This window comes from Equus przewalskii, chromosome 11 (genome assembly GCF_037783145.1).
Source record: "Equus przewalskii isolate Varuska chromosome 11, EquPr2, whole genome shotgun sequence".
Lineage (NCBI taxonomy): Eukaryota > Metazoa > Chordata > Mammalia > Perissodactyla > Equidae > Equus > Equus przewalskii.
The window spans coordinates 29,443,094-29,468,773 of NC_091841.1; the positions used below are offsets into that span (position 1 = coordinate 29,443,094).

General features: G+C 59.9%; 1 protein-coding gene and 1 long non-coding RNA gene across 5 annotated transcripts; both read left to right on the top strand.

The window, feature by feature from the left end:
* Positions 1-9,244: 9,244 nt before the first annotated feature.
* On the top strand, positions 9,245-11,348 carry LOC139074386 (uncharacterized). Its single transcript, XR_011523963.1, has 2 exons — positions 9,245-9,806; positions 10,007-11,348. It is a non-coding gene; the product is annotated as an uncharacterized lncRNA (long non-coding RNA).
* A 7,071-nt stretch (positions 11,349-18,419) lies between these two features.
* Positions 18,420-25,132, top strand: LOC139074388 (adhesive plaque matrix protein-like). 4 transcript variants are annotated; one of them, XR_011523967.1, is made up of 4 exons: positions 18,420-19,932; positions 20,859-21,034; positions 23,317-23,699; positions 24,287-25,132. XR_011523967.1 is itself a non-coding variant. In XM_070564364.1 (2 exons), exon 2 carries the CDS (start codon positions 21,633-21,635, stop codon positions 22,839-22,841), a length of 1,209 nt encoding a protein of 402 aa, XP_070420465.1. In that variant the 5' UTR covers positions 18,432-19,932; positions 20,859-21,632; the 3' UTR covers positions 22,842-25,132. The 4 variants fall into 4 exon arrangements, 1 of the variants encoding a protein (XP_070420465.1); XR_011523965.1 differs by having other exon boundaries at positions 18,432-19,932; positions 20,859-23,699; positions 24,287-24,658; XM_070564364.1 differs by having other exon boundaries at positions 18,432-19,932; positions 20,859-25,132.
* Positions 25,133-25,680: the final 548 nt, after the last annotated feature.

The following is a 25,680-nucleotide window of genomic DNA, read 5'->3' on the forward strand; positions in this document are numbered from 1 at the left end:
GGGTCTGGGTGCCATCTCGTGGCAGCGTCGGGCTCCTATGGCCTCTTTGTAATGCGAGCTGGACGTGGTGACCCCGGAGACAGCTCCCTGCTTTCTCAGGTCACCCGGGGCTCTGTGTCCTCTGTCGCCCTCCAGATCTGAGGCCCAAGTCCAGCCTCTCTGGGCTCTGGCCTTGTCCACCCAGAGTGAGCCTGGCTCCAGTGGCACACGCCAGGTGGGACGTCGGTGTCCTCTGCCCCGCCCTGGTGCTGGGCCAGCCTGGTGCTGCAGTTCGACCATCTCCCGGTTCGTGGCTGGTGTACAGACACTGCCTCTGATTTTCACTGTCACTTGGCAGATGACCTTGGACCATGTGTGCTGGGCCCAGGGAGTTGGCACTGGTTGGGGGACAGCAACTGAGGCTGGCGCTGGTGGCGTTGGTGCCTTCTGACCGAGAGCTGGAGTCTTGCCAATGCTCGGGGGGCGCCCGCTGGCCCTGAAGCTCACATCCCTCCATCCATTTCTGACAGTGTTGCCCTCCGAGCCTTAGTCCACCTGTTCACCAGGGCTCAGTCTGAGGGTGTGTTGGGCTCAGAGGTGCTGGTTAAGGGGCGGCCGCATGGGGCTCGTGGTCTGCGGCGCTCTGGTTGCCCCCACCCCCAGCTGGGTGCTCCAGGTGCCCTAGGGGCTTGGCGGCCCCCCCGGCTGCACGGGACGGGGTCCGTTTGAGGAAGGAGTGTGCTCGCATCTCTCCAGCCCTGGCGCTCCTGTGGGGTCTTCCTGTGGTGGCCTCTGGCCGCAGTGGCTCCGGTCACGGGTTGGCTGTCAGCAGGAAGCTGGGTGGAGGTGGCTGGCCCGGTGGAGGGGACAGGCCCACGTGGGGACGGTGGCCGGAGCAGGCAGGGCAGCAGACAGGCCACGAGTCGGGCAGGGAGGTGTGGGTGCCCCTGGCCTGACCCTTGGGTTCGGGGCTGCATGCACCGCAGAGAAGCAGGGCCTTGGGTCCCAGTCCCTGGGGGGTCGGGCGTGTGGGCGAGCTGGGGACGTGGGCGGGCACCAGAGCCCCCACCTACCTGGGAGGCCCATATCCTGCCCAGCTGCCCTTGCAGCCCCCACACGGGAGGGTCGCACCTCCTACCTGCCCAGCTTGGGGCCACCGCTGCCCGGGGCCGCCAGGGCGAGCCCCTCCCTGGTCCTGGCGCCCGTCCTCCCATCTCACCGTGACCGGGAAGGGCCGTTGCTGGCAGGGCGGCCTGCAGGTCTGCGCCTTCCCTCCATGCGGCTCCCGTGGTCCCCAGCCCTCTGGGGACAAAGGTGGCCATTTCTGAGTTTGGGGAGACAGGGAGGAGCAGATGCGGGGTGACGTCACATGGTTGTGTTTGCTCGTGTTTAATAATAATAACAACCCCACGAAGGAGCTGCAGACTTAGAGAAAAGTTGCAAGTACAGTAAAAATAACTTTTCCTGAATCTCTAGAGTCAGTGGTGGCTCTCAGCCCCTTCGCCCTTCACGCTTTGGGGAGGGTCTCCAGGAAGCAAGGACCCCCTCCGACAGGCCCAGGCCACCGGGAGCCCGGCACCTGCCGGCCGGCGCTCGCCCCTTCACGGCTCACCTGGTGCCCCTGTTTTGAATCTCCAGTCCCCGTCGTGCGGGGCTCCCTGGTCGTGTCCAGTCTACCCGGACAGGTGCACAGTTTCTTGACTTTATGACCTTGATACTTGAAGGTCAGCCAGTGACTGTAGAGTGGCTCCCAGGTTGGTTTTTCATTCCTTTTTTTTTTGAGGAAGATTAGCCCTGAGTTAACTACTGCCAATCCTCCTCTTTTTTTTTGCTGAGGAAGACTGGCCCTGAGCTAACATCCGTGCCCATTTTCCTCTACTTTATGTGTAGGATGCCTCCCACAGCATGGCTTGCCAAGCAGTGCCATGTCCACACCCGGGATCCGAACCAGCAAACCCCAGGCCGCCGAAGTGGAACATGTGAACTTAACTGCTGCGCCACCAGGCTGGCCCCCCAGGTTGGGTTCATGTGGGGTTTCCTCATGGCGAGATTTGGGTTCTACGTTTTTTGCAGGAATGTCCCAGCGGCGCATCTTGGTGGGTGGCGTCTGCCACCTCAGCTCGTCCGTGGCCCTTGTCCACTCATCGCTTGGTTGAGGTGTGGCCGCCGGGCCGCCCAGTGACTCCCCCGTCGTCGTCACTGAGTGGGAAGCTGCTTTGAAACCACGTGACCATCCCGTCCCTCATCGGTCTTCCTTTAGTTACTCACCCCCCTTTTCCGTCTCTGTGCCCTGGGGTCCTTTCTGCGGTGGGTTCCGGTCTGCCACTGCATTTGGTTTGATGCTCATGTTGTCCTCATGTGGCCAGTGGGGACCCTTCATCCAGTGTCCCTTTGCTCCGTCCCTGCCACCCTTTGAGTGTTTCCTTGCTTTCTGGCGTGAAAAGATGCTCCAGCCTCAGCCCCAGGCCTGGGAGGAGCCGTTTCTCCAAGGACCCCCGTTCCCTTAGGTGGAGGATGGGGTCTGGGAACCAAGACGCAGTGTGAGGGGTGCTCACGGCTCCTGGGTGGCTGCATCTGGGCTCTCGGGGTGGACAGAGCTAGGGAATATATGCCTCTGCCTGTCTGTCCGTCCATCCATCCATCCGTCCGTCCATCCATCCAATCTGTCGACACCTGTGAGATGACACCAGCACCTCCAGTGTCATCCCAACCCCCATGCATGGCCACGGGGTGCGTCCTGGTTTTCTCTCCTGTTCTCTGAGCAGTCCCACTTCTCCTTAGCCTGCGCACTCACTTGATGAGCTCCCCTGTAAGCAGTCGGTCTCCCGCCGCCCTGCCCCCCTCCCCCAGACACGCCCTCCCCACCCCTGGGTGCTCCGCGAACGCCCTCCCACCACACCTCCAGGAAGGCGCTTTCCACCTGGGCCCTTTGCAGATTAGGAGCGGCCAAGTCCACGTGCCACCGGAGAACTTGGCCAGCTCATTGAGACCAAATAATTAAGTAAATAAGTAAATAAATAGCATTAGAAGAAATGCTACTCTGTATTCACACATAGTAGGATTGTCTATATAGAAAAGCCAAAATCATTAAGCATAGTAAGAATCCAGCAAAATGGCTCACTGTGACATTAATACACTGAAATCAGTTGCTTTTCTAAACACTAACAACTGTCATATTTATTTTAAAAGATACTGTAAAAGTGATATGATTTAAGTAAGAATAACATCCTTAAGATCCTTAAAAATAAATTGAACAAAAGATGTTCAAGGTGGGGCTGGCCCAGTGGCGCGGCAGTTAAGTTCACATGTTCCACGTCAGGGGGCCCGGGGTTCGTCGGTTCGGATCCCAGGTGTGGACATGGCACCGCTTGGCAAGCCATGCTGTGGTAGGCGTCCCACATATATGGTAGAGGAAGATGGGCACGGATGTTAGCTCAGGGCCAGTCTTCCTCAGCAAAAAGAGGAGGATTGGCAGCCGATGTTAGCTCAGGGCTGATTTTCCTCACCACACACACAAAATAATAATAATTCAAGGCCTATATACAGAAAACTGGAATTTCGCTAAAATCTGTGATTGTAAACTTGGATAGAGGCAGCCCTGGTTTTCTCTTGCTGAGTGTTAGGTTATCAGATAGCCTAAGATACTCCCCCCTTTGCTTGCTCACAGCCCTGCGGGTCAGACGTCCGGGCCCGACATAGCAGGCCCTCTGCTCAAGCCGTCGGTCAGGCTGTGTTCCTTCTGGCTTCTCTGGGGAAGAGCCCAGGTCTGTGCTCGTTTGCGTCCTTGGCTGAGTTCAGTTCCTTGCGGTTGCGGGATGAGGTCCCCATTCCCTCACTGTCTGACTGGGCTATTCTTAGGAACCAGAGGCTGCCTGCGTTCTTTGCCACCCGGCCCCCCATCTTCAAAGTCAGCGACAGAGAACCTGCCACGAACCGAACCCCTCACCCATGAACGTCTTCTTTAGCAAGAGCCCTGGCCTTTTACAGGTTCCCTGATTAGGTCAGGCCCACCAGGACACTCTCCCTTTCTTAAAGTCAACTGTGCCATAAAATCATCCCCCAATCCCAGGATGGCTCTCTGAGTCGCAGTCACTGGTTCCACCCACATCCCCTGGGAAGAGAGTGGGGGTCACTGGGGGTCATCTCAGAATCCCGCCCACCAGGGTTTTGCTATCTTCATGGGTAGGAAGAGTTGATATTGTAAAAATGTCAGTGTTCCCCAAATTCGTGCAAACATTTGTTATAATTCTAAACACAATGCTGTGTTTCCCCTTATAAAATTTGACAAGCCAATTGAAAAATGTGACTGAGACATGTGCGCAGAAATAGCTAAGTCACTTCTATCGAACACGGCAGAGGACCCCGAGGGCCTTGTTCCACCAGCGTCCCTGACTTACTGGCAAGAAAAGGGGACCCCGAGAGGCTGATAGTGGTGCAGGGAGCAGCGGGGTTGAGAGCCCAGAGAGGGTGCCGCCTGCCTGTGGGGCTTTGATGCACAGCCGGGCCTCGGTAGGAGGGACGGGTTACCCGGGAAATGCCATCTGAGTTCCGGTCCACGCGGAGGAGGGAAACATCAGATCCCGTCTCACACCTGCCACGTCCCAGCTGCGCGAGGCTAAAGCGTGGAGGGCAAAGTTCAGGACACTTAGAAGACAGCATAGACGAGAGAATACCAATACACTCGACACACTTAAGAACGTCTGTCTGTAAAAGACGTCGTAAAGCCGACAGGCAAACCACAACCTGGGAGGACAGATTTGGGACAGATATAATGGATCAAGGACTTAGATATTGACCACAAACAGCTCCTAAAAATTAGCAAGAAAAAGAAAAACCAAATAGAAAAACGGGTTGGAACTGTCTGCTCCCAGAAAAGTGAGCACCCAAGTCGTGTAGTCGTGTGAAAAGGGGTTCCGACTCACCAGGAGCTGGCGACACGGCCAGGAAGACCGCGGTGCGATGCATTTCAGCGTCGCTAGATTCTCGAAATTGAAGAAGGCCGGCCATTCGAACAGTGGGACTTTTATATATTCTTGGAGGAAATTTAAAGGATATGACCTCTTTGCAAAATAACTTGGCACTATTTATTATAGTTGCATATGACATACCTTGCATTCCGCTAGGTACACACTCAAGAGAAACCCCTGGCCACGTATGCTAGGTGGTAGAATGTCCCAAAGAGAGTATGAGTCCCAGCAAAAAGCTGGATGCAAATGTCCTCAACAGAAGGCACACATATGTTGAGGTTTATTCACTTGATGGAATATTATACAGCAGTGAACAGGGATGGACTCCAGCTACAAACAGCTACATGAAGGAGTCTTAGGAACACAGTATTGAGTGAACATAGCAAGTTCCAGAAGACTCCATAAGGCACAATATTATTTCTATAAAATTCAAAACAGTATACCATATGGGCATGCACACATTGGCGACGGGATTACTCAAAAATAAAACACAAGGGGGTGGTGAGCCTGGAATCCAGCAGAATGGTCACCTCCTGGGGAGCAAGGGACAGGATGGGAAGGAACAGGGGTTGATGCGAGTTCTGTGGGCGGGGTTCAAGGTCATTGTGTTATTGAACTTTATAATGTACATGTATTCTTCTGTACGTGCCAAATATGAAAATAAAGGAAGCGCACGAGAGAGAACTTGAAGACAGTGAGTCTGGACAGCGCCTCGAAGGAATGTTGCTGCAAAGGGGAGCAGTGACATGGGAGTCACAGCCGGGGGAAGATGGGGTCAGAATTCTGGTGATTTCCATGGAAGAGACTGGCTGGACTGCCAGGACGACGCAGGGGTGGTGAGCACCTGGCGGGGCAGCGGGGAGGGGAGAGTGGCCGCTGGAGGCTTGGCTTCCAGCCGGGGAGTGGAGCCAGCCCTGTGGACGAGGGCGGTGGACGCTGGACGGTGGTGGGAGGCAGCGACGAGGGGCTGGGGCGGCCAGGACATTCCCTGCACCCCCGGGGGCCGGGGCTCTGCCCACCCTGCAGGCCTGGTGTCGTTGTGGGAGCCACCTGCCACCGAGGTCCTCTCCCAGCTCCCTCCCCCCGGCTGTCCCCGGCCCTGGCAGCTGGACGGGGTCTAGGGCCCCGGCCCCCTCTGTCGCTGGCACCTCGGAGCAGAGTGTCAGCAAGTGGCTTTGGGCCTTTCATGTGGTCTCGTCGCTCCGCACAGCAGGCTGGAATCTTGTCTTTCACCAAAACAGCCAGGGTTTGGTTTCCTGCCCCAGAGATAATTGGTGGTTCTCATTCAAAGGTTAGAACAATTCCTTGTTAAAAAAAAAAAAATAAACGTGGCAGGCAGGCACACCCTTAAACATTAACGGGGGGGCGTGTGGAGCCGCACACTCCTCACATCAAAGTGGCCAGCAGATGCTGGCCGCCCCCTGTGGCCACCCCGGCCCTCGGAGCGCGTCGGTGGGGGGTCAGGCTATTCTGGGTAACACGATCGGGGTGCACCTGTGGGGCCTGAGTGGCCGGCTGCTGCCCGGGGTCCCCCAGCAGTTGGCTAATCCTCGCCTGGGCCCCGTGGCACCTGTCACCAGGTGAGCCAGACCCGCCTGTCCCGCCTCCCTGGCCTTTGCAGTTTGCTCACAGCTCAGGCCGCATAGCCGTGTGGGGCAGACGGGGCCATTCTGTAGGCGCCCGCCCTGGGCCAGTGGCTCTCAGTGGCGTCAGCATCCCTGGTGGGCGCTTGTCAAATGCAGAGCCCTGGGCCCGCCCCAGCGCTCCGGTTCAGAGGGTCCGGGGCCTGAGTGTTCACATCTCTAATAAGGCCCCAGGGGATGCTGTCGAGGGTGCGGAGACCCCACTCAGAGAACGCTGGCCAGGCAGCGAGCCACCCACCCTCCTCGTCTCTTTCAGCAAGTCCGTGCTGAGCACCCATACTGCTGTCGGTGAATTTACAAAAGCCACTCTCAGGGAGGGGCAGGTCCAGGAAGGACCCCTTTCCGGGCGGTCAGAATTACCCAAACTGTCCCCCCTGGGCAGAAGAATCAGGGACTGGTGCCAGCTTCTCAGCCCCATGCAGCTGCCCTCTGTGCCCCTCGGCCAGCAGGGTCCAGGCAGGACGTTGCCCTCCCTCCTGCACGTCCCCCCCCCTGGCCCTCCCCGCCGCCCTGGTTGCCTTGGCTCGGGGTCTGTGCACAAACCGCACAACTGGACATGGAGAACCCCTGCTGGACTCCGAGGGCCCGGAGAAGAGCAAGGCCAGGGCCTCACCAGTCTTGGGTGGGGTGGGCAGGGCCACCAACAAGGGCCCCTGGGCACAAAGGGCACAGAGATAGGGTCCTGGCCTCCATGGCGGTCCGGCCGCCTCCGCCAGCTCTGCGATCCTGTGCTTTCCTTGGCTCCCCTGACGCGGCAGCCGGCTGTTCCGTTCCCTCCCATCCCCGGGGCCTGCAGGGGGGCTGGCGCTCGGTGACTGTCCGCCAGGGAGGGGACCTGTAGCTGTTCATGCATTGAGGGTGGGGAAGAGCAACAGGTGTCTTACATCGGACGCTGGCATCCGCTCTATACGTAGGCACGGACTGGCAGCGGGGTGAGAACAGAAAAGCCCGGGGCCAGGAGGAGGAGGGGAGGCTGCCTGCACGCCCCAGGACCCACTACTGCTGCGGGCCCCCTTGAGCTTCCCGGCAGCCTCTGGGAAAAGGGAAAAGGTTCCTGCCAAGAGGAGGCAGCAGTGGTGGTGAGCCACGTCCCTCGCCAGGCCCTGGGAGGCCCAGGCGGGCTTCCTGCTGGAGATGTGCGGGGCAGGGCTCTGCCTGGGCGGAGGGAGCTGCCCATGTCCGCTAGCTCCCAGCTCCATGCTGGGAGGTGTCTCTCGAGAAGTGAGCCGCGACCCGCAGCAGCCTCCTCAGCCTCGGTTTTACCGTCTGCGCATTTCAGGGCTATGGTGGGGACCCCAGGCGCAAAGGCTGTGAGAGCAGCTCTAGTCTGCGAAGCAGTAAACACTTGAATTGTCTGTATTTTGTTTACCCTAACGGGACTCTCAGGAGAATGACAGGAACAGCGATCGTTAGTCACAGGAAAAGCCGCTGTTTCCGCGCTGGCTCTCTGGGGGCTTTTCCGAGCGTTTTACATACCAGCATAGCGGCTGGTTTAACCCGACAGAAGTCACCGGCTGTGGCACCACGGACAGATGGGGAAACCAAGGCACAGAGAGGTTGGATAACTTGCTTAGGGCCACACAGCTGGTAGCGGCGTTTTCTCCTCCTCCTGTCCCAGCCTCTTCTCTCTGTTTACCTCCGCGTGACGACGTCAGCTCCACGTGCCTGAGACGTGTGTTTGTGGAGCGGATGCTGCTGTGTCAGATGTAACTTGCAGGATGGTGTGTCCCCGCACATGGAGGGTCATTGCAGCCCCGTGGGCCCTGTGTGTCACTGCAGAAGGTGGGAGGCGACGCACAAGGTGATGCATGCTTCCGGGGGCGGGCTGGCCTCCGAGTGACTGTCTCCTGTCTTAGCCACGATCCATAGCAGCCCAGGGCACCCGGAGTCCCGGCCAGGGTCTGGCCCCACCTGCTGACGTGGTGACCGTGACGCGCAGTTGGCCGTCCTGAGCACTGGTCCTCGTCTGGAAAAGGAGATGGGGGGCGGCTGGAAGAATGACGCGGAGAGAGCAGACGCACCAACCCTCGTGTGGCGTTCACGCTTCAGACACGTGGTTCAATCTCTGAGCTCCTTGTAGGTGGGGTCACTGCCCCCATCTTGCAGGTGGGGAAACTGAGGCACAAGATAATTCAAGAGTCCATGCTGACAGGTGGGGAGTGTGAGCCCAGGGCTGTCATGGAGGGTGGGAGCCCTCAGCGTGCTGTCCCCATGGCTGTGGCTGTGAACTTCCTGTGTGCCGGCTTCTGGGTTTCCTGCCCTTGGCTCAGCCACAGTGACTGTGGGTCTTAGTGGACCACTGGCTTTTCTGCACTCATGTCTTCAGCTGTCAGTGACCTCCCAGCGAGCTCCCTGTCACCATCACCCTGAGCTTGGTGGTGCTCAGGCAGAGCGAGGCCTTCTGTTGGGGTCCCTCCTCCCCACAAGGCCCCCCGCCCAGTGCTGGGCACTTGGTTACCTGGTGGGTCACCTGTACCCAGGTGCTCAGGAGCGTCCTCAGAGGCCCCGTGAGCCCCACCTCGGCACCTGGGGATCCCATCGTCTGGAGGGTTCACCTGCCCCACCTGTGGGCCTTCATGAGCTCCTTCTCACTTTGGAGAAAGATGGGGTCCAGTCCTGGACACAGATGGGGTCGTGGGGTGGGAGGGACACGGCACCTCCCGAGAAGGTGGTTCTGGGTCAAGAACTCTCTCCGGGCAGTGAAACACCAGAGATGGTAGAATTTTAGGTCTGGGGGTGCCTTCGGGGCTGTCAAGCCCAACACCCTTGTTTCACAGACAGGGAAACTGAGGCACAGAGAGAAAGGGCTGCCGAGGTGCTGCTGCTACAGAGGGGCCCAGACGGGACGCAGGCCTGCCGTGGGGGAGGGGTGGAGGCGGTGGGGAGGGTCCCTCTCTCCCTGCCTCCCCCCTGCGCACACACTGCGGGGGGCACCGGGCAGGGATGGGCAAGCCGCGCTGGAGGGGCCGAGCGCCCGCCTGTCCGGCCCCCAGTGATTCTTAGTAAGAAGCGGTGACACGCAGCTGGCCTGGTGCAGAGGCCGCCCGGGGCATGCGTCCCTTCAGGCCCCCCAGCTCTCACGGGGACCCCGAGGAAGAAGATGAGAGTGAAGCGGCTGCGTTCGCCAGTTCTGGACGTCGGCACGCGGTGTCCGCGGCTCACGTGGGAGGGAAGGAGGCAGACGCGTGCGAAGAGAAAACGAAGGACCTTCCTCCAGGTGATGGACAGACAGAGGCTCACAGCCCCTCCCCTCCCCCCACCCCAAGGGATCTTGGGATGAGGCGCAAAGGAGGGGAGGGAGGGGGCGGGTGGGTGGTCACAGCAAAGGGCGGGTGCCCGCTGGGGATGGCGGTCCCACAGTGGGGACTCGGGACGGGTCACTGACTTCTCCCTTCTCTTTGCTCTCCTTTCCTGCAGCCGGGGCCCAGAGGAGGGGAAATTCCCGGGAAAGGACGCAGCTTCCGGGGTGGAGGAAGCTGGCCCCTGACCTGGGGACCTTGAAGGGGTCCTTTGTGTAGAGCTGACTCCAGGGTGCTCGTCTGCTGGGTCTCTCTGCACAGGACACCGGCTGCTGGAGACCTCGTCTTCCCAGGGTCCCTGTGGACGGGTCTTCATGTGGCTCCATCCCAGGGGCCCCTTGTCCTCCCACGTGGGCCCCGGGGAGCCTCCTTGCTGTCGACTGGAGGCTGGGGCTGCTGTGGTGTTTGTCCTCTGTCCCCGGTCGTGGGACACAGCCCTCTGGGGGACCCTGAGCCCCAGCACAGGGCGCGGTGTGGGCAGGTGAGGGAGCCGCACCTCAGTGGCCAGAATCCTGTATTCTCCCCACTCCGGGCGCTTTCTGCTCTCATGCGGGGGCAAGGGGGCTGGTTTTCCTCCATCTCTTTCATCGATTCTTTTCATGTCAAAAGGGCTCCGGCCTTGGGATGTCACAGCTCTTGGGTTCGGGTGGAACCGTCAATCGTAGCAGTCCACTGCGGTGTGTTGGCGTGGGAGCAAACCCGGGGATGCTCGAACCCACCAGGCTGTCCTCCGGGTGGCGGGAACGAGGTCGGCTGGTCCCTTTAATTGAGCGTTTCAATGTTTAAACTATGCCTCCCTGAACTCTTACACCGAGGAGGAGAAGATGGTTCAGGGCGGGGCCGAACGCCCACCCTGCCCGCACGCCCTGCCCTCATTGTGGACCAAGTAGATGCAAGCTGCTTTAAAATAAACCAGAAAGTTCTGAGTTGGACAGAAGGTTGAAATTCGTGGCCCTTGTGGTACCACGTTTGGGGACGTGGGCAACGGTGGCCACATACTGGAAGGGACCTGTGATTTCTGCTCGGGCCGGGCCGGAGCGCCCCCTCACAGCCTGGCTGTGGTCTGCGTTCACAGAAGGAAATGCTGACGACGAGGTTTGACTTTCCCACCCAAGGTCACAGGCCCCGGGGCGAGGTGGTATCCCAGTGATGTCACGGCTGGATTCTTCCGTATCTTCGCTGAGTTAGAAGATCGCAGGTCGCTGAGTTCTGACATCGGCTGCGGCTGCAGGGGGCTGGCCCTGCGCCCTCTGCCAGGAGGCCTCGCCTGGGTGCCCCGTGGGAATGGACCCCCCGCTTCCCAGCTCTTACTGCCTTTTCTGTCTGTTCCACCACCGACCCCTCCTCCTTTGTCACAAGCAGGTGTGGGCCTGTGAGCGCCCAAGGGTGTGGAAGGTCTTCTCAATCCCCAAAATGAAATAAATCCCAGTAAATGTGGCCCAGTGTGGCCCAAAGCAAGACTTTCCAGTCCGTATGGGTCTGTGAGGGTGGGAGGGGCATTTTCTGCTATCATTTCGGTTGTTCCCAAACTTGGGTGTCCCTCAGAACCCCTGTAGGGCTGAGGGAACGCAGGTGGCTGGGCCCCAACCCGGAGTTTCTGATCCGCAGGGCTGGGGGTGAGCGGCTGGCACTCTGAGAATGGGGGTGCTGCCTCCCCCTGCACCACCATATGGGGATCAAGGGTGACCCCAAAACAGGTCCAAGGCCTCAGCTGTGGTCCGTGTGAGTGGGAGCCGTGTGGGTCTCTGCAGATGGAATCACGTCAAGGATCTTGAGATGACGTCATCCTAGATTTAGGGTGAGCCCTAAATAGAATGCCAGGTGTTCCTATAAGCAGAGGAGGGATCACGGAGACACGCAGAGGAGGGGCCCCGTGAAGACGGAGCAGAGGCTGGAGGGCTGCGGCCACATGCCCAGGATGCCTGGAGCCCCCGAAGCTGGATGGGGCAGGAGGGACCCTCCCCTGGAGCCTCCGGAGGGAGCGCGGCCCTGCCACACCTTGACTTCCGACTCCTGGCTGGAGGTGGCGGGGGATCCATTTGTGTCATTTTGTCCCCGCAGCCCTGGGACCCTCATGCAGCCCCGCACAGGCTGTGTCCTTTAACGGCATCGCTTCTTTTCGCTGGGCCCCATGAGGCCTGATTGAGCCCCGGGCAGCCCAGCCCCTCCGAGGGGATGAGTGCTAAAGGGAAAAAGCTTTATTTCCTGCTGTCTCTTAATGGGGCGACCCAAAGCAACTTCTGGAACACACTTAGGCCCAAGCAGGCTGGGTTGGGGGGTCTTCTGAGGGCTGCAGCCCAAGGACTGGGCGTCTCTCTTGGGCTCATTTGCAAGTGGTGGCCTTGAAGGCCGAGCCCGGGTGGGGAGGCCGCTGGGCAGAGGGCTGCGCTGTGGGGCCTTTCCTGGGGCCGGGGCACCTGGGCAACAATCCTAACAGCCTGCCCTCGGCCCAGAGATGGGGTCCACGAGGCAGGCATGTGGCCGTGTGGTGGGGGGCGTTCCAGCCACCATGGGGCCACCATTCATCCTGATGTGGCACTCTAAGCTGTGGGGGGCTGGGGGCCCTCACAGGAGGCCCATGGACTGACCGACAGCAGAGCATGGGTGACTTGCTGGCTTAAAGGCCAGCATACAGGCCCCACGGGAATCAGGATGCCCTGTGATCAGCACCTTCCCTCCTCCGGCCTTAGTTAACCAGCGTGTGCGATGGGCTGGACGCGACCTTGGGGGTTGTCGCTACATCATGGGGGTTGAGGCAAGTCACGGCACCTGGTGCAGTCCCCCAGCATTCCCTGGTGGTGCTGCTGTCCCCTGAGTCTGGATGGACCCTGTTCCTGATGGCGAGGTACAGAGAGAGGACTGGACGTTCCTGACAGCCCCCAGGTGATGCTGTGACAGCCCCGGGGCTTGCTCCCCTCCCTAGGCAGCCGATAGGCAGTGCTAAAGGGCTGGCTGGCCTCCCTTCCCACGGGGCACCCCGCTCCCTGGGTCTGCATGCAGGTGCTGAGGCCCCAGTACTCTCCTCGTTCCAGGGGTGCGGGGGTACTGTTGGGGGAGGCCCCAGGCTGGTGCTGAGCAGCATCCCCGCCACCTCGAGGAGGTGTGCATGCACCAGGGGAGCTGCACCTGTGTGCAGCCCCGGAACCTGAGGGCGGGCTCTGATCCTGCGCTGGCCCCGGCTGGGGGAGGGTTTCCTGTGGGCCTGGAGCGGGCATCTTCTCCGTCCTCCAGATGCCCACGGAGCCAGCTTCGGTGACAGAAAGGGCACTGTCTTCATGCCGCCCCTGCTGGCAATGGGCAGGGGGCCCCAGAGCTGATTTGCATACAGGTGAGGGCCCGATGGGCGCCCAGAGGCAGGGCCAGGTGGAGCCAGGTGGAGGCACGCACCTGCCGGGCTGTGGCCCGCACGCCCGCAGTCCCCGGGCCGGCCAGCGGAGGGCAGCAGAGCTCCAGCAGCAGGTGCCTGGCATGCCCAGGCTGGACCCTCCCTCCCTCCCCGACCCCAGCCCCAGGACCCGCAGGCCCGGTCTGGAACTTTCTTCCCTGTCTTCTCTACAGAGGGTCTCCTCCTCCGGACAGCCTTCCTTGGCCCCAGGGCCTGCTCTGGAACCTCTCCACTGGCTGTCCGGGCTGTCTGGGCTCGTGCTTCCTCACCTGTGTCACCTGCAAGGGATGCTGGGGCCTGATGACACGGGCGGTGTCCTGCCTGGAGGGAACCTGGAGCGGGGAGAGGCTGGAACAGTGCTTAGCTGTGGGTGGCCTGGAGTGCAGGGCTGTGGGGGGCCCTCTCTGGCCAGGCAGATGCCTCTGGGGGGGGGGTCTGGAGTGGCCCCTGTGCTGGCCCGCCTGCCACCCGCTGTGGATGCAGCTCCGAGGTCCTTCTCCCTGGGTGGAGGCACTTCTGTCCCCTTGGGGGGATGCCTCTGATGCCTACAGTGGGAATCTGGGTGCTGGCGGTGGGCAGCGTGGGTCCCTCCTGGTGATCTGTCATAGCCCAAAAGACCCCACACTTCTGTGGATATGTGATTCACGGGGCCTTATTTCCCCAGAAATCTGGATCTCAAGTGGGCTCCCCCTGGCCACCCCAGGTCTCTGCAGTGTGATCCTCACTACGGTACCTTGAGTCTGTGCCCCAGGGCCTTTGCACATGCCGTCACTCCCATCCTTACCTTACATCAGCCCTGCCCATCCCTGCCTGCCTGGACTTTCTCCTTGGCGTTTCTCACCATCTGGGGTGGTATATGTTTCAGGGTTTTTCTGTCTGTTTGTTGTCTCCCTCACTGGAATGTAAAGTCCACGAGGGCAAGGACTTTATTTTATTCCCTGCTGAGTCCCCAGTGGCCAGAAAAGTCCTGCACATAGTGGGTGCTTCTGAAGTATCTGTTGGCTAAATGTGCAGACGAATGAAAGAATGGGTGCCCAGCCCCCAAGGCCTCCCTGTGCCGCCTCTGAGCAGCCAAGGGGGAGGCAAGAGGGCAAACTCTCCCTCTGTGACCCACTTGTCCTTTCCTTCCCGGGACCCCACTGTGGGACTGGCCCAGGTGGGGTCAGAGCGGAAGGGTCCCAGCCATCCGTCAGGGCTGTGTGTCCTGCGCTCTCTTGTGGGGTCTGCTGAGCCTCTTGAGGACAGGCTTGTTGTCACCCAGGCCCGGGACTCGAATTCTGTCACACCTGGTTGGCAGAGGGACAGGGTCCAGGACGTGAGTCCAGCTATTCTGACTCCGAAGGTGCCAGGCCACAGGTGGTCCAGGGGACCCGTGGGGCCTGCTGTCCTCTGGCTGGCTCGACACTTGTTCCTGTCCCCTGGAGGGGTGCGTGCAATGGTACCGTGGGCCTAGCTTGCACGACAGGCTGTGAGGGAACAAGGGACAGGTTCCTGCTCTTCTCTGTCCAGGGCCAACTTCTCTGAGGCCGGACGAGAGCCTGGCTCACCAGTTTGCTCTCTGGGGACGTCAACAAGGAGGGGCGTGGAGGGGCCTAACCCCACGTCCTTGGGGTCAAACCGTCCTCTGTGCGTGGGCCGGCATCAGAGACCCCGAGGGACCCATGGCTGCTGCCGGTGCCTGCCGTGGGCGCTCTCTGCGTGTCAGTGTGCCCATGCACGCTCATGCATTCTCACTCCTTCTTAGAGAGGAGGGAAGTGAGGCTCAGAACATTCTGGAACACCCCCCTCCCCCCGGGGGAAACATTGACACCCCACCCCCCCTTCATACCCTGGCTGGCTGCTTCCAGAAACCAAAGTGTTGGCCACTCTACTGGAGAAAAGGGACCGTGCTTTTGGACAAGGTGGATATTGATATTGTCACCATTGGACGTGCCTGAAGATGGCGTGTGCGGATGGGCCTGAGGACAACGGGCTGGTCCTGGGTCCAGAGCCTGGGGTGGGCTGGCCGCAGGCGGGAGGCAGGCCGGCTCTCCTGGTCCCCGTGGACGGTGCTGCTCTCTGGGGCGTGAGAAGGTTGCACGGCCGGCAGAGCACCCCTCCCGCCCCCAGGAAGCAATCTGGCTCCCATCCGATGCCTTTGGCATTTCTTTGAGCTGCAAAGAATGTGTCGGGGGCACAGGCCCGGCCGCTCCGGCCTTCCCCGGTGCATAGTTGAGCTGCATAACTGGAAGGCAGTGACTTGGCCTGCGCGCGGAGCCCTGCTCTGGCTTGTCGCGGTGGACGGCGGCCAGGCGGGGGATCTCCAGGCTGGACACGAGGTGGAGGGAGATGGGGGCAGAGGGGGCGGTGGGGGCGGTGCAGCGAATCCAGCAGGGTGTCCAGAAGGGTCCCTGCCGGCAGGAGGGCTGTGCTCGGCTGGCTGCGAGCAGGGGGTGCGTCCCTGAGCGTCCATCCTCCACGGCTCTGGGACCTGTGCTCCTTGGTGGAGAGTTCTGGCACCTACTTTTCTCTTTTTTTCCAGAACAAAATTGATCCACATCCCTAATTGACTGATAGTGTGGCAGCAACAGGAAGTTCACATGGCAGGGTGGGAGCTGGCCGGCGCGGCCTCTCCCCCCGGAACACGGGGTGCTGGGGCGTCAGACGAACTTCCTGGGGCAGCCGAAACAAAGTCCCACATACTGGGTGCCTTTAGACAGCAGAAAGTTATCCTCTCCCGGTTCTGGAGGCCAGAGGTCCGAGATCAAGGTGTCACAGGGCCGTGTCCCCTCCCGAGGCTCCAGAGGGGACCCCTCGGGCCTCTTCCAGCTTCTGGATGGTCCAGGGCTCCTGGGCTTGTGGCCGCGTCCCTCCAGCCTCCGCCTCGTCTTCACACGGCCTCCTCGCCTGGGTGTGTCCTCTCTTCTTCTCAGAAGGATGCTGGTCATTGGATGGAGGGCCACCCTAACCCAGGGGGACCTCGTCTTAAATACATCAGCAAAAACCCTGTTTCTAAATAAGGGCACCATGAGGTTCTGGGTGGACATGAATTTGGGATGACGTGATTCACCCCAGAAGAGGCATTTTCTCTCTGAAGAGTATTCATAAGAGGGAGGCTCTTGTCCTTGCTTTACGCGGTGAGGGCCTGAACCCAGCAGTTACTGGATGCGAGACCCTGGGAGGAGGAAGGATGCAGAGAGGAGGGGGCGCAGAATCAGAGGATGGTCGCAGGGGTGGCCTTGGGCATCCGATTTGGGTTCCAATCCCGGTCTTGCCATTAGGTAGCTGTTCGGCCTCAGGCTAGTTATTGAACCCACTTGGGCCTCAGTGTGCGCGTCTGTAAAGTGGGTGTTTCCCTCCACTGCGCCGCGTCCGTGGCTGATTCTCTGAAGCGACCGGAGGGGATGGGGAAGAGACGGTTAGCGTGCGACCAGGAGCAGCGTCCTGGGAAATGGCCGAGGGGCCCGGTCCTGGAGCCCGCCGGCCGCACAAACTCTTTGCCCCTCGGGTGCCTCATCTGCAGAACGGGATCGCAACAGGCCCGGCCCGGCTGGCTTGCGGTGTGGACGGGTGAGACATGGCGTGTGGCCCCCGGGTGCCAGGCCATGCGGGGCGGGCTCTCCATACAGGTCAGCCTCGCGAGCTGGGTCCCGGCCGCCTGCAGATGGTCCAGGAGAGTCTTGCAGCTCTTATTGCTGCCTCAAGACTTTGGATCCAACACCGGTTTCCTTGGCATCACCAGTGGCGAGTGCCAACGAGATGAACCTGGGGCGCTGCTATGCTATCAGCCACCTTTGGACATGGAACTGTCACGGGTGGCAGCATGGGGACATCGGGAGTGGGGAAGGCAGGGCTTCTGGGCGCGAGCCACATCCCAGAGTCCTTCTCTCAGACGCTGGACACTAGCCCGTGCGGTGTCCACACCACGGGGTCCCTGGCAGATTCGTCTGCAGTAAGAATTCGGACGTGGGCCGTGTGACAGCAGGGGCCGCCAGCGCCCGCGCCGCACAGTGACGAGCATGCCTTTATGTGCGCCCAGACCCCTCGTTCCAGAAATGGGGTCCCGTGGAGGGGGAATTAACTTTGTGTCGGCTTTGTAGGCCTCCCTCTTGCCCCAGGTGGCCGTCTTCCTTCTAGATGCTGATGCTGTGTTGGCTGGCGGGGCCGCCCGTCCCTCTGGCTTTCCATCTCTGCGCTCTGGCCTCTCTGTGAAGCAGCTGGTGGTCCCTGAACAGACAGAGCAGCGTCCTGGGGGAGCTGTGTTGGGAGGCCCCCCCGTGGGTCTTTTGGGACGTGGGGTTTTCATGGACCAGAGGCTGGGTGAGACAGGCCCCCGTCTCGTGTGGCCCCCGGTGCCCCCGCAGCTCGCTCACCTGGCACAGAGAAGTGGGGACGACCCAGAGAGGAACTTCGGATCTGGGGACGGCTGGCACTTTTGCCAAGAGCCCCCAGACGTCTCCACCTGGCTCGGGCCCAAGCCGGCTTCTCAAAAGGCAGCTCCTTTGGTGGGGAAGCTTTAGGGAAATACCTTTGACAAATGGCTTTACGCGGCGGCCTGGAGGGCTGGGGACCCAGCCCCGGGGCTCCTGCTTGGCTCCCAGCCTGGGTCCCAGGACGGAGGGCCATATGGCAGGTTCAGAAAGTGAGTCAGGCCCCGACATTCCTGCGTGGTGGCCCCGGCGGCCCCCACGGCCCGCAGCCTGCTCCCCATCTCTGCCAGGCCAGAGTCCTGTGGAGCTTTGCGTGCACTGGGGTGGGAGGGCCCGGGCTTGCACCCCGCCCACTGGGAAATGTGTGCAAGGGGATGAGAAAGTGGCGAAGAGACTCCCGCCGCACCCCCCCCACCTTGGCAGAGCGGTGCTCGGCCGGGCCACCCCTTGGGCTCCCCGGGTCCGGAACGCGGTCGGAGCCTACAGTTATTTTTGTCCCGTTCGGCCGCGCTGACGCTCTTTCACGAGGCCATCGCGGACGTTTCCTTGTGAGCTCGGTTTAAGGAAATGTTTGCGCACGGAGCACTTTCCCACAGCTGTGGGACAATGCACCATCCTCTGCCAAGGATCACTTTTGCCATCCTCGTCTTTCCTGTAGCTGGAGGTGGGCCTGGAGGCCAGCCAGGCCCGCGCTGCCAAGTCGCCTCCGTTGATTATTATCTGGATGCGTTTGATTCATATCTGACGGAGCGAGAGGCTGTGCGTGGCCGGCAGGAGATGCCCGTGTCCAGAGGCCCGCTGTGCCGGCAGGGTCCCGGGGCGCAGGGGGTCGTGGCCGGGCCTGGGCCGGGTGGCGTGAGTGTCTGTGCTGGGCTAGGCCGGGGCCGTGTGAACCGGCCTCCAGGCTCTGCTCCCGGCTCTTTGAAGCCCTTCCAGGTGGCCCGGCTCGGGACACCCCGTGAGGACTTTCACATTTCCAGTTCATCCAGATCCACCAGGCAAAGTCAAACTGTCCAGTTCCCCCGGGGCCTCTGGCCCAGCCGCCCAGGGAGGCCTCCGTGGGAAGGCGCCTCTGGACGAGTCTCTGAGCCCGACCGAGCTTCCTGCCTCCAGTGGGGCCGGGCCTCCCTCTCACGGTCTTCCCACTCGGGGCCACGCAGAGGCTGCAGCTCCCAGGCCAGCCCTCGCCCACCGAGTGGCCAGGGCGGGGACAGTGGCCGCGTCTGGCTATGTAGGGGCCCGGCCACAGTAAGGTGGGTGGGACGGCAAATGGTAGCGTTGGGGCTTCCAGGGACCGCAGCCTCTGGGTGGGAGATGGCAAAGGGCGTGTCCAGGCGGAGAGGAAGGGGGCCTGGCGTGCGTGCGTGCGTGTGTGCGCGTGTGTGTGCATGTGTGTGTGTGGCCGGGCTGGGGGTATGGAGAGGCGACGGTGGGCTGACGCCCAGGGTGGGGTGGGCAGGCCCAGGGACGTGCCGCCTGCTCGGTGAGCCAATGGTCAGATGGGTGAGGTGTCAAGGGAGCATGTTCCAGACGGCAAGTCCCTCACGTCCTTGGAATTGAAGACCTTCACACCAGACCCCGCATGATGGGGAGGCTGAGACCCTGGAAGGAAGGTGGCAACCCTAGCCACACTGCTGGGAGAGGACCCCTCGGCTCCCACACCCAGAGACCCCTTGAGGAGGGTCCTTGGGTCCCTTGTGGTGCGTACCCTGGGGCCCAACGCACAGTGTTTGTGCTGGGAACACCGAGGAGGGGCCGTGCTGTCCAGGCCTTTACGATGCCAGGGTTTGCTGAGCACCAGAGTTTGCTAAGCACTGTGCCGGCCTGGGGATGCTGCCGTGAGCAGGGCGGGAGCTGCCTGCATGCTGCTTTGGGCAACTCAGCCTCGTCCCCCTCAACTCACGTCTGCGAGTTGGGTCGGCAGCCCCTGGCTCAGTGTCGTGGGAGGATCACACCCGGGCACTCCCACCTTCCCCGTCAGGGCCTTCATCCAGGAGCGATGTCCGTGGTGGCCCCGAAAAGATACGTCCCGGCCCCTGGCACCTGTGACTGTGACCTTATTTGGAGAAAAGGGTCTTTGCAGATGTAATCAAGGGATCGCAAGATGCGATCCTCTTGGAATCTCCGCGTGGGCCCTAAATCCAGGGACAGGTGTCCTTACAAGACACAGAAGAGGAGAGGACATGGAGATGAGGAGGAGCAGGTCGTGTGAAGATGAGGCAGAGACGGGAGTGGTGCAGCCGCCACCAGGTGAGGAGGGACCCTCCCCTGGAGGCTTTGCAGGGATCCTGGCCCTCGACGCCTTGATCTTGGGCTTCTGGCCTCCAGAACCAGAGCAGATCAGTTTCTCTTGTTCCGAGCCACCCAGGCTGTGGCCATTTGTTTCAGCGGCCCCAGGACCCTTGCACGTACTCTTTCTGCCTGACCCGCCCTCCTCACTGTCTGCATCTTTCAGATCACAGCTCAGCTCCACTTCCCAAGAGAGGGGCTCCCTGATGCCCGTCTGTGTGCCCTCCTGTCTCTTGGGGAGCCCCCCCCAACGACCTGCCATCGTGCATTTACTGATCAGTGTGTAGTCACTTACTGATCACTCTTATTGTTAATTATTGAATGAATGAGTGAATGAATAGCTGCCTCCTCATTCATTCATTCATTCATTCGGTCACTCAGTTACATTTACTGAGTGCCTACTGGGTGCCAGGGACTGGGGACACCGCTGAAAACAAGGCAGACAGAAGTAGCTGCCGGTGCAGATGTTTTAGTGGGAGCGGCAGGGAGGAGCAGAGAGAGCGTCTGCTGTGGCAGATGGTGGGAGGGGCCACGGTGGGAGTTCAGGCCTGGTCAGGGGTGCTGCCCTTTTCAGTGGTCAGGGGAGGCCTCGTTGATGAAGGGACGTTTCAGCAGAGGCCTGAAGGAGGGAGGGAGAGAGCCATGTGGCCATCTGGGGACAGAACACGCAGCATGTGCAAAGGCCCTGAGGGGAGCTTGTTCGGTGTGTTCAGGCTCACCCAGGAGGCTGCGTCAGGGATCAAGGTGCTCAGGGGAGGGAGGGGATATGGGCCGGGCCCTGTGGGCTTCAGAGACCAGCATAGGGACATTCCTTCTGCTTAAATGGGAGGAGCAAGGCCGGTGGGGTTTGAGTGGAGGAGGGCTGAGAGCCAATGCATGTTTTTAAGGCTTCCCTGATGGCTGGGACGTCTGTGGCCCGTGAGCTGGACAGTCTGGAAGCGAGCATCTTCAGCAGCTGTGCCTGACCCCGGGCTCCAGAAGTTTCCCGAGTCTGCAGGAATTGCCGGGAGACGCAGAGCAACCCCTTTAATCAGGCTCCGTGAACTCTTTAACCCAAAGCTCTGTGAGTGGGCGCGTGGCCATTTTCTTGGTCACTTAGAGGCAGGATAAGGCCAGTGCCAACCCAGAGCCGAGATGTGGTGACGGGGGCCACAGCATCTCTGTTTACAGGAATCTCTGACCTGGGCTCCCCGAACAGCAGTCACTCCCTTCGGAGTCTCAAATCAGTCAATCCGTTAGCGTGCGTGCTGACTGTTTGTTGAGCGCTTCCTGTGTCCCAGGCATTGCACACCCATTATCAGACTTAGTCCTCACCACTTCCCCATGGCATGCCCGTGTACAGATGAGGAAACTGAGGCTCAGAGAGGAAAGTCCTGACTCTTAGGGCTTAGAGTCCCTGGGCAAGAGGGCTTTGAGCTGGAGGTGGGGTTTGGACGGGGGACGTGGAGGTGAAGCCATGGCAGGAGGGAACCATGCGAGCGATGTCCAGCAATGGCAAACGTGAGGCCAAGGGGATGGCCTGGGGTAGCCTCTGCCTCCAAGGCCAGGGGTGGGACACGTGGCCCACTGGGGGTCCCCTGGACTGAGGTCATTGCAGAGCTCTAGGAAGAGACAGGCAGGATGTGCAAATTATTCTACCCAGACAATTGTCTTCTGGGGGGATGACCAGTGTTAGCCATCCATCCATCTATCCATCAAAACTCCCTTCCTCCCCTCTCTCACTCCTTTCCTTCCTCTCCCTCTCCATCTATCCGTCCATCCATCAACCATCCATCCATTCTATCCATCATCCATCCATCCGTCCATCTACCCATCCAGCCATCATTCACCCATCCATCCATCCATCATCCATCCATCCATCCATCCATCTACCCATCCATCCATCATTCATCCATCCAGCCATCTACCCATCCATCCATCCATCCATCTACCCATCCATCCAGTCATCATCCATCCATCCATCACCCATCCATCCATCCATCACCCATCCATCCATCCATCACCCATCCATCCATCCATCCAGTCATCATCCATCCATCCATCCGTCATCCATCCAACATCCATCCATCCATCCATCCATCCATCCATCATCCATCCGTCATCCATCCAGTCATCATCCATCCATCCATCCGTCATCCATCCATCATCCATCCAGCCATCATCCATCCATCCATCATCCATCCATCCATCATCCATCCATCCATCATCCATCCATCCATCCATCCATCATCCATCCATCCATCCATCCACCCATCCATCCAGCCATCATCCATCCATCCGTCCATCATCCATCCATCCATCCATCCATCTACCCATCCATCATCCATCCATCCAACCATCCATCTACCCATCCAGCCATCATCCATCCCTCCATCCATCATCCGTCCATCATCCATCCATCCAACCATCCATCTACCCATCCTGCCATCCATCATCCATCCATCCATCCATCATCCATCCATCCATCTACCCATCCATCCATCATCCATCCAGCCATCATCCATCCATCCATCCATCCATCCATCCATCCATCAAAACTCCCATCCTCCCTTCTCTCACTCCCTTCTTTCCTCTCCCTCTCCATCTATCTGGTCATCCACCCAGCATCCATCCACCCATCATCCATCCATCCACCCATTCATCCACCCAAATATCCATCCATTCAAACATCCAATCATCCATCTATCCATCCATCTATCCTTCCTTCCTTCCTTCCATCACCTATTCACCCACCCACCCATCCTTCCATCTATCCATCCATCCCTCCCTCTTTTCCTCCCTCCCTCTCTTTCTCTACATCATCTGTCAAGCATCCTTCTAGACCCTGGGGATACAGGGTAAACCTGGTCCCTGCTCTCACCAGTGAATGATAGCTGCAGATGCAGAATAATATCACACAAGTAATAATCCCACGAGAGCTGTGAGGAGCACCAGGAAGGAAGACGCAGCATCCTACAGGGTGTGTGACCGGGGCCTCACCTCCTGTAGAGGTTGGGGGGGCTTCTCTGAGCTGCGAGGAGTTGGGGTAACCTGGTCAAGACAGTGGAGAAGAGCGATCCTGGCAGGGGGAACAGAAGGTGCAAAGCCTCTGAGGCAGGAAGGTCTTGGTGAATTGGGGAGAAAAGAAACTCAGTGTGTGTGTGTGTGTGTGTGTGTGTGTGTGTGTGTGTGTCGGGGGTTGGAGGAGGGTGTGAGGAGGCTGTCCAGGAGGCCAGGGGCCTAGGCCTCGGATCGGGGCAGTGACCCGATGACACTGACGTCCTTGGGGGCGGTTGATCACTTTGGGGGCATGGGCTCACCACGGACCCCTCCAATTCTGTTTGGCACTCTTTACTTTCCCAAAAGGTGACTCTGGAAGGGACCTCAAGGTCGAGATGGGCCCTCGGAGGCTTTAGATGCCGAAGCAGTTTCGTTTGGCCGAGTCAGCTGAAGGAGCACGTGGGCCTGTAATGGGGGGTGTGCGTGTGCCGGGGGCTGGTTCACACGCCCGGGACTCCTGTGGGCAGCACGGCTCAGCTTCCCCTGTCTGTTAATGGTACAATCTGTTCAGACCTTTGGAACATTCCTCAGCTTTTATTTAATGTGGGAAGAATCATTTCTGGAATTAGCATATAAATTGGCACAAGTCAGCAACTCGGGCAGAAAGCGCGTTCCCAGGTGTCAGGCTGGACGGCGGGGACGATGACCCAGTGCTCCAGGCTCTGGCTCCTTCCGTCTTCCTTCAAGGGGTAAAGACATGCTCTGTTTAAAAAACTCCAGACTTTCTCCCCAGATCTGCAACTTGGGAAAGAATACATATCCCCTCCATGCTGGCCACAAGGGGAGCGAGGGGCCTGGCCAGTGACGGGAGGCGTGGGAATCTTTTCCAGATTATGACGCGTGGAGGGAAAATTTTCCAGCAGGGATGTCTCCCCACGGGCCTGCCTTCTAGAACGAGGTGATGGAGAGGGAGCCCCAGAAGTGTCCGCTCCCTAGCTGTCATGTCTGGTCTGACCGGGGGCAGATACTTTACACGTTTTATGGCCCCATTAGTTCTGGGTCTTTTGGAAAGGGGTGACCAGTTGATCATTAACTGTTTGCTACGTGTGGCATTCCAAATTCTGGCCTCAGAGAGCCCGTCCGCGTGCTGATTCCGCCTACCCGTTGGGCCATGGCTGGGCGGGCCTGCCTTCCAGCTGCGGGCGGGGCACATGCCCGCGATGCCAGGGGCTCGGCCGCGGTCCCCCAGCCCCCTCGGGCGCTGGCAGAAATGCTTCATCTGCCTTCTCGGCATTCCGGCTGCCCGTGGACCCTCCGCCCCCGTTGTCTTCCCCAGGCTGTGGGCGTCCACCCCTGAGAAGCCGCAGACGAGCTGATCCTTGTCGTGCTGACTTCTGCTCATCGTGTCCTGGACAACCTCGGGGCTGGGTTTCCTCTTCTCGGTGGCTTGGCCCCCAGGCCCGGCCTGGGTCGCTGCTCTGCCTTCCTCATGGACCAGCGTGTCTGACGTTCTCCCCCCACAAGATTCCTGCGTGGCTTTCGGTCGGTTGAAAGTCACTCAAATAGGCTTCCTGAATAACAGAGTCGGGCAGCTCGCTAGATGCTCATTTTTTGCATTCATTGAATTTTCTAACAACCTTCCGGAAACTTCCTTTCCTTGCAGAATTCAAAGGCATTTGCAAAGCATTAAAGAAACATGCTCCCTGGACGCCCCCTGCTCGTTCTGCTGACCCCGCTTCCTTAAGACAAGTATCCCCCCCGCCCCAAGCAGCCCCTGCTTTGCCTGCCCCTCTGCCTTGGCCCCGCCTCCCCGGTCTTCTCTCCTTCTGGGGCTCCGCAGCTTCCAGGGGACAATTCCAAATGGCAGATCTCAGCCCTCACCTTGGGCTTAGAACTTTCCATGGCTCCTCAGGATAAACGTCTAACAGAAAAATCCCAACGCCTATCCCCAGGGTGGCTCCGAGGACGTCCCTGGGCCCAGCATCGCCGTCCCTTTTCTGTGTCTGTGCATCTGCTGTTCCCTCTTGGGGAGGCCTGCTCCGCTGGTGCCCCCGCCCCAGCCCCGCAGCCCTGCACTTTCTGTGCTTTATTCCCTTCCTGTGGATCTCATATGGGGCCTCCCAGTGTCCTTCCACTTCTGTGCCATCAGCTGTGTGACCTAGAGCAAGTTACCTAACTTCTCTGTGCCTGGCTTTTTCATTGTGGAAACAGACGATGCAATACCACCTCTGGCGGAGCCAGCAAGCCGCTGGGCTGCCCCGCACCTACTCTGTCCTCCAAGAAGGGGTTTTGAACATGGCGGCCAGGGCCCTGGCGGGTGGTGGCCCAGAAAGGGGATAAAAAGACAAACCTGGCACCCAGGATGAGGCATTATGGGAAGATCTTTTTTGCTCCTCCTCAGCCCTCAAAGGAGACAGGGCCAGGTTCCCGTTTGGCTCTGCCACCCTCTTGCTGGGTGACTTGGGGCCAGAAGCCAGCCCTTCTGGGCCTCTGTCCCCGCTTTTCATGTGGGGGCTGCCTCCATGCTCTTGGGGGGGCTCCCCAGGAGCTGCCCTTGGTGATGCAGTGGGGTCTTCCAGGGCCTCAGGCTGCCCAGGCCCTCGGAACCCCAGGCCCGAATTCCAGAGGCTCCTCTTCCCGCAAACACGGTTCCATCAAGAATCGACGGGGCCAAGATGGCCTCCAAACGCAGTTTGCTTTCGTCGGCACCAAAGTCGCGTTAGGAGACAA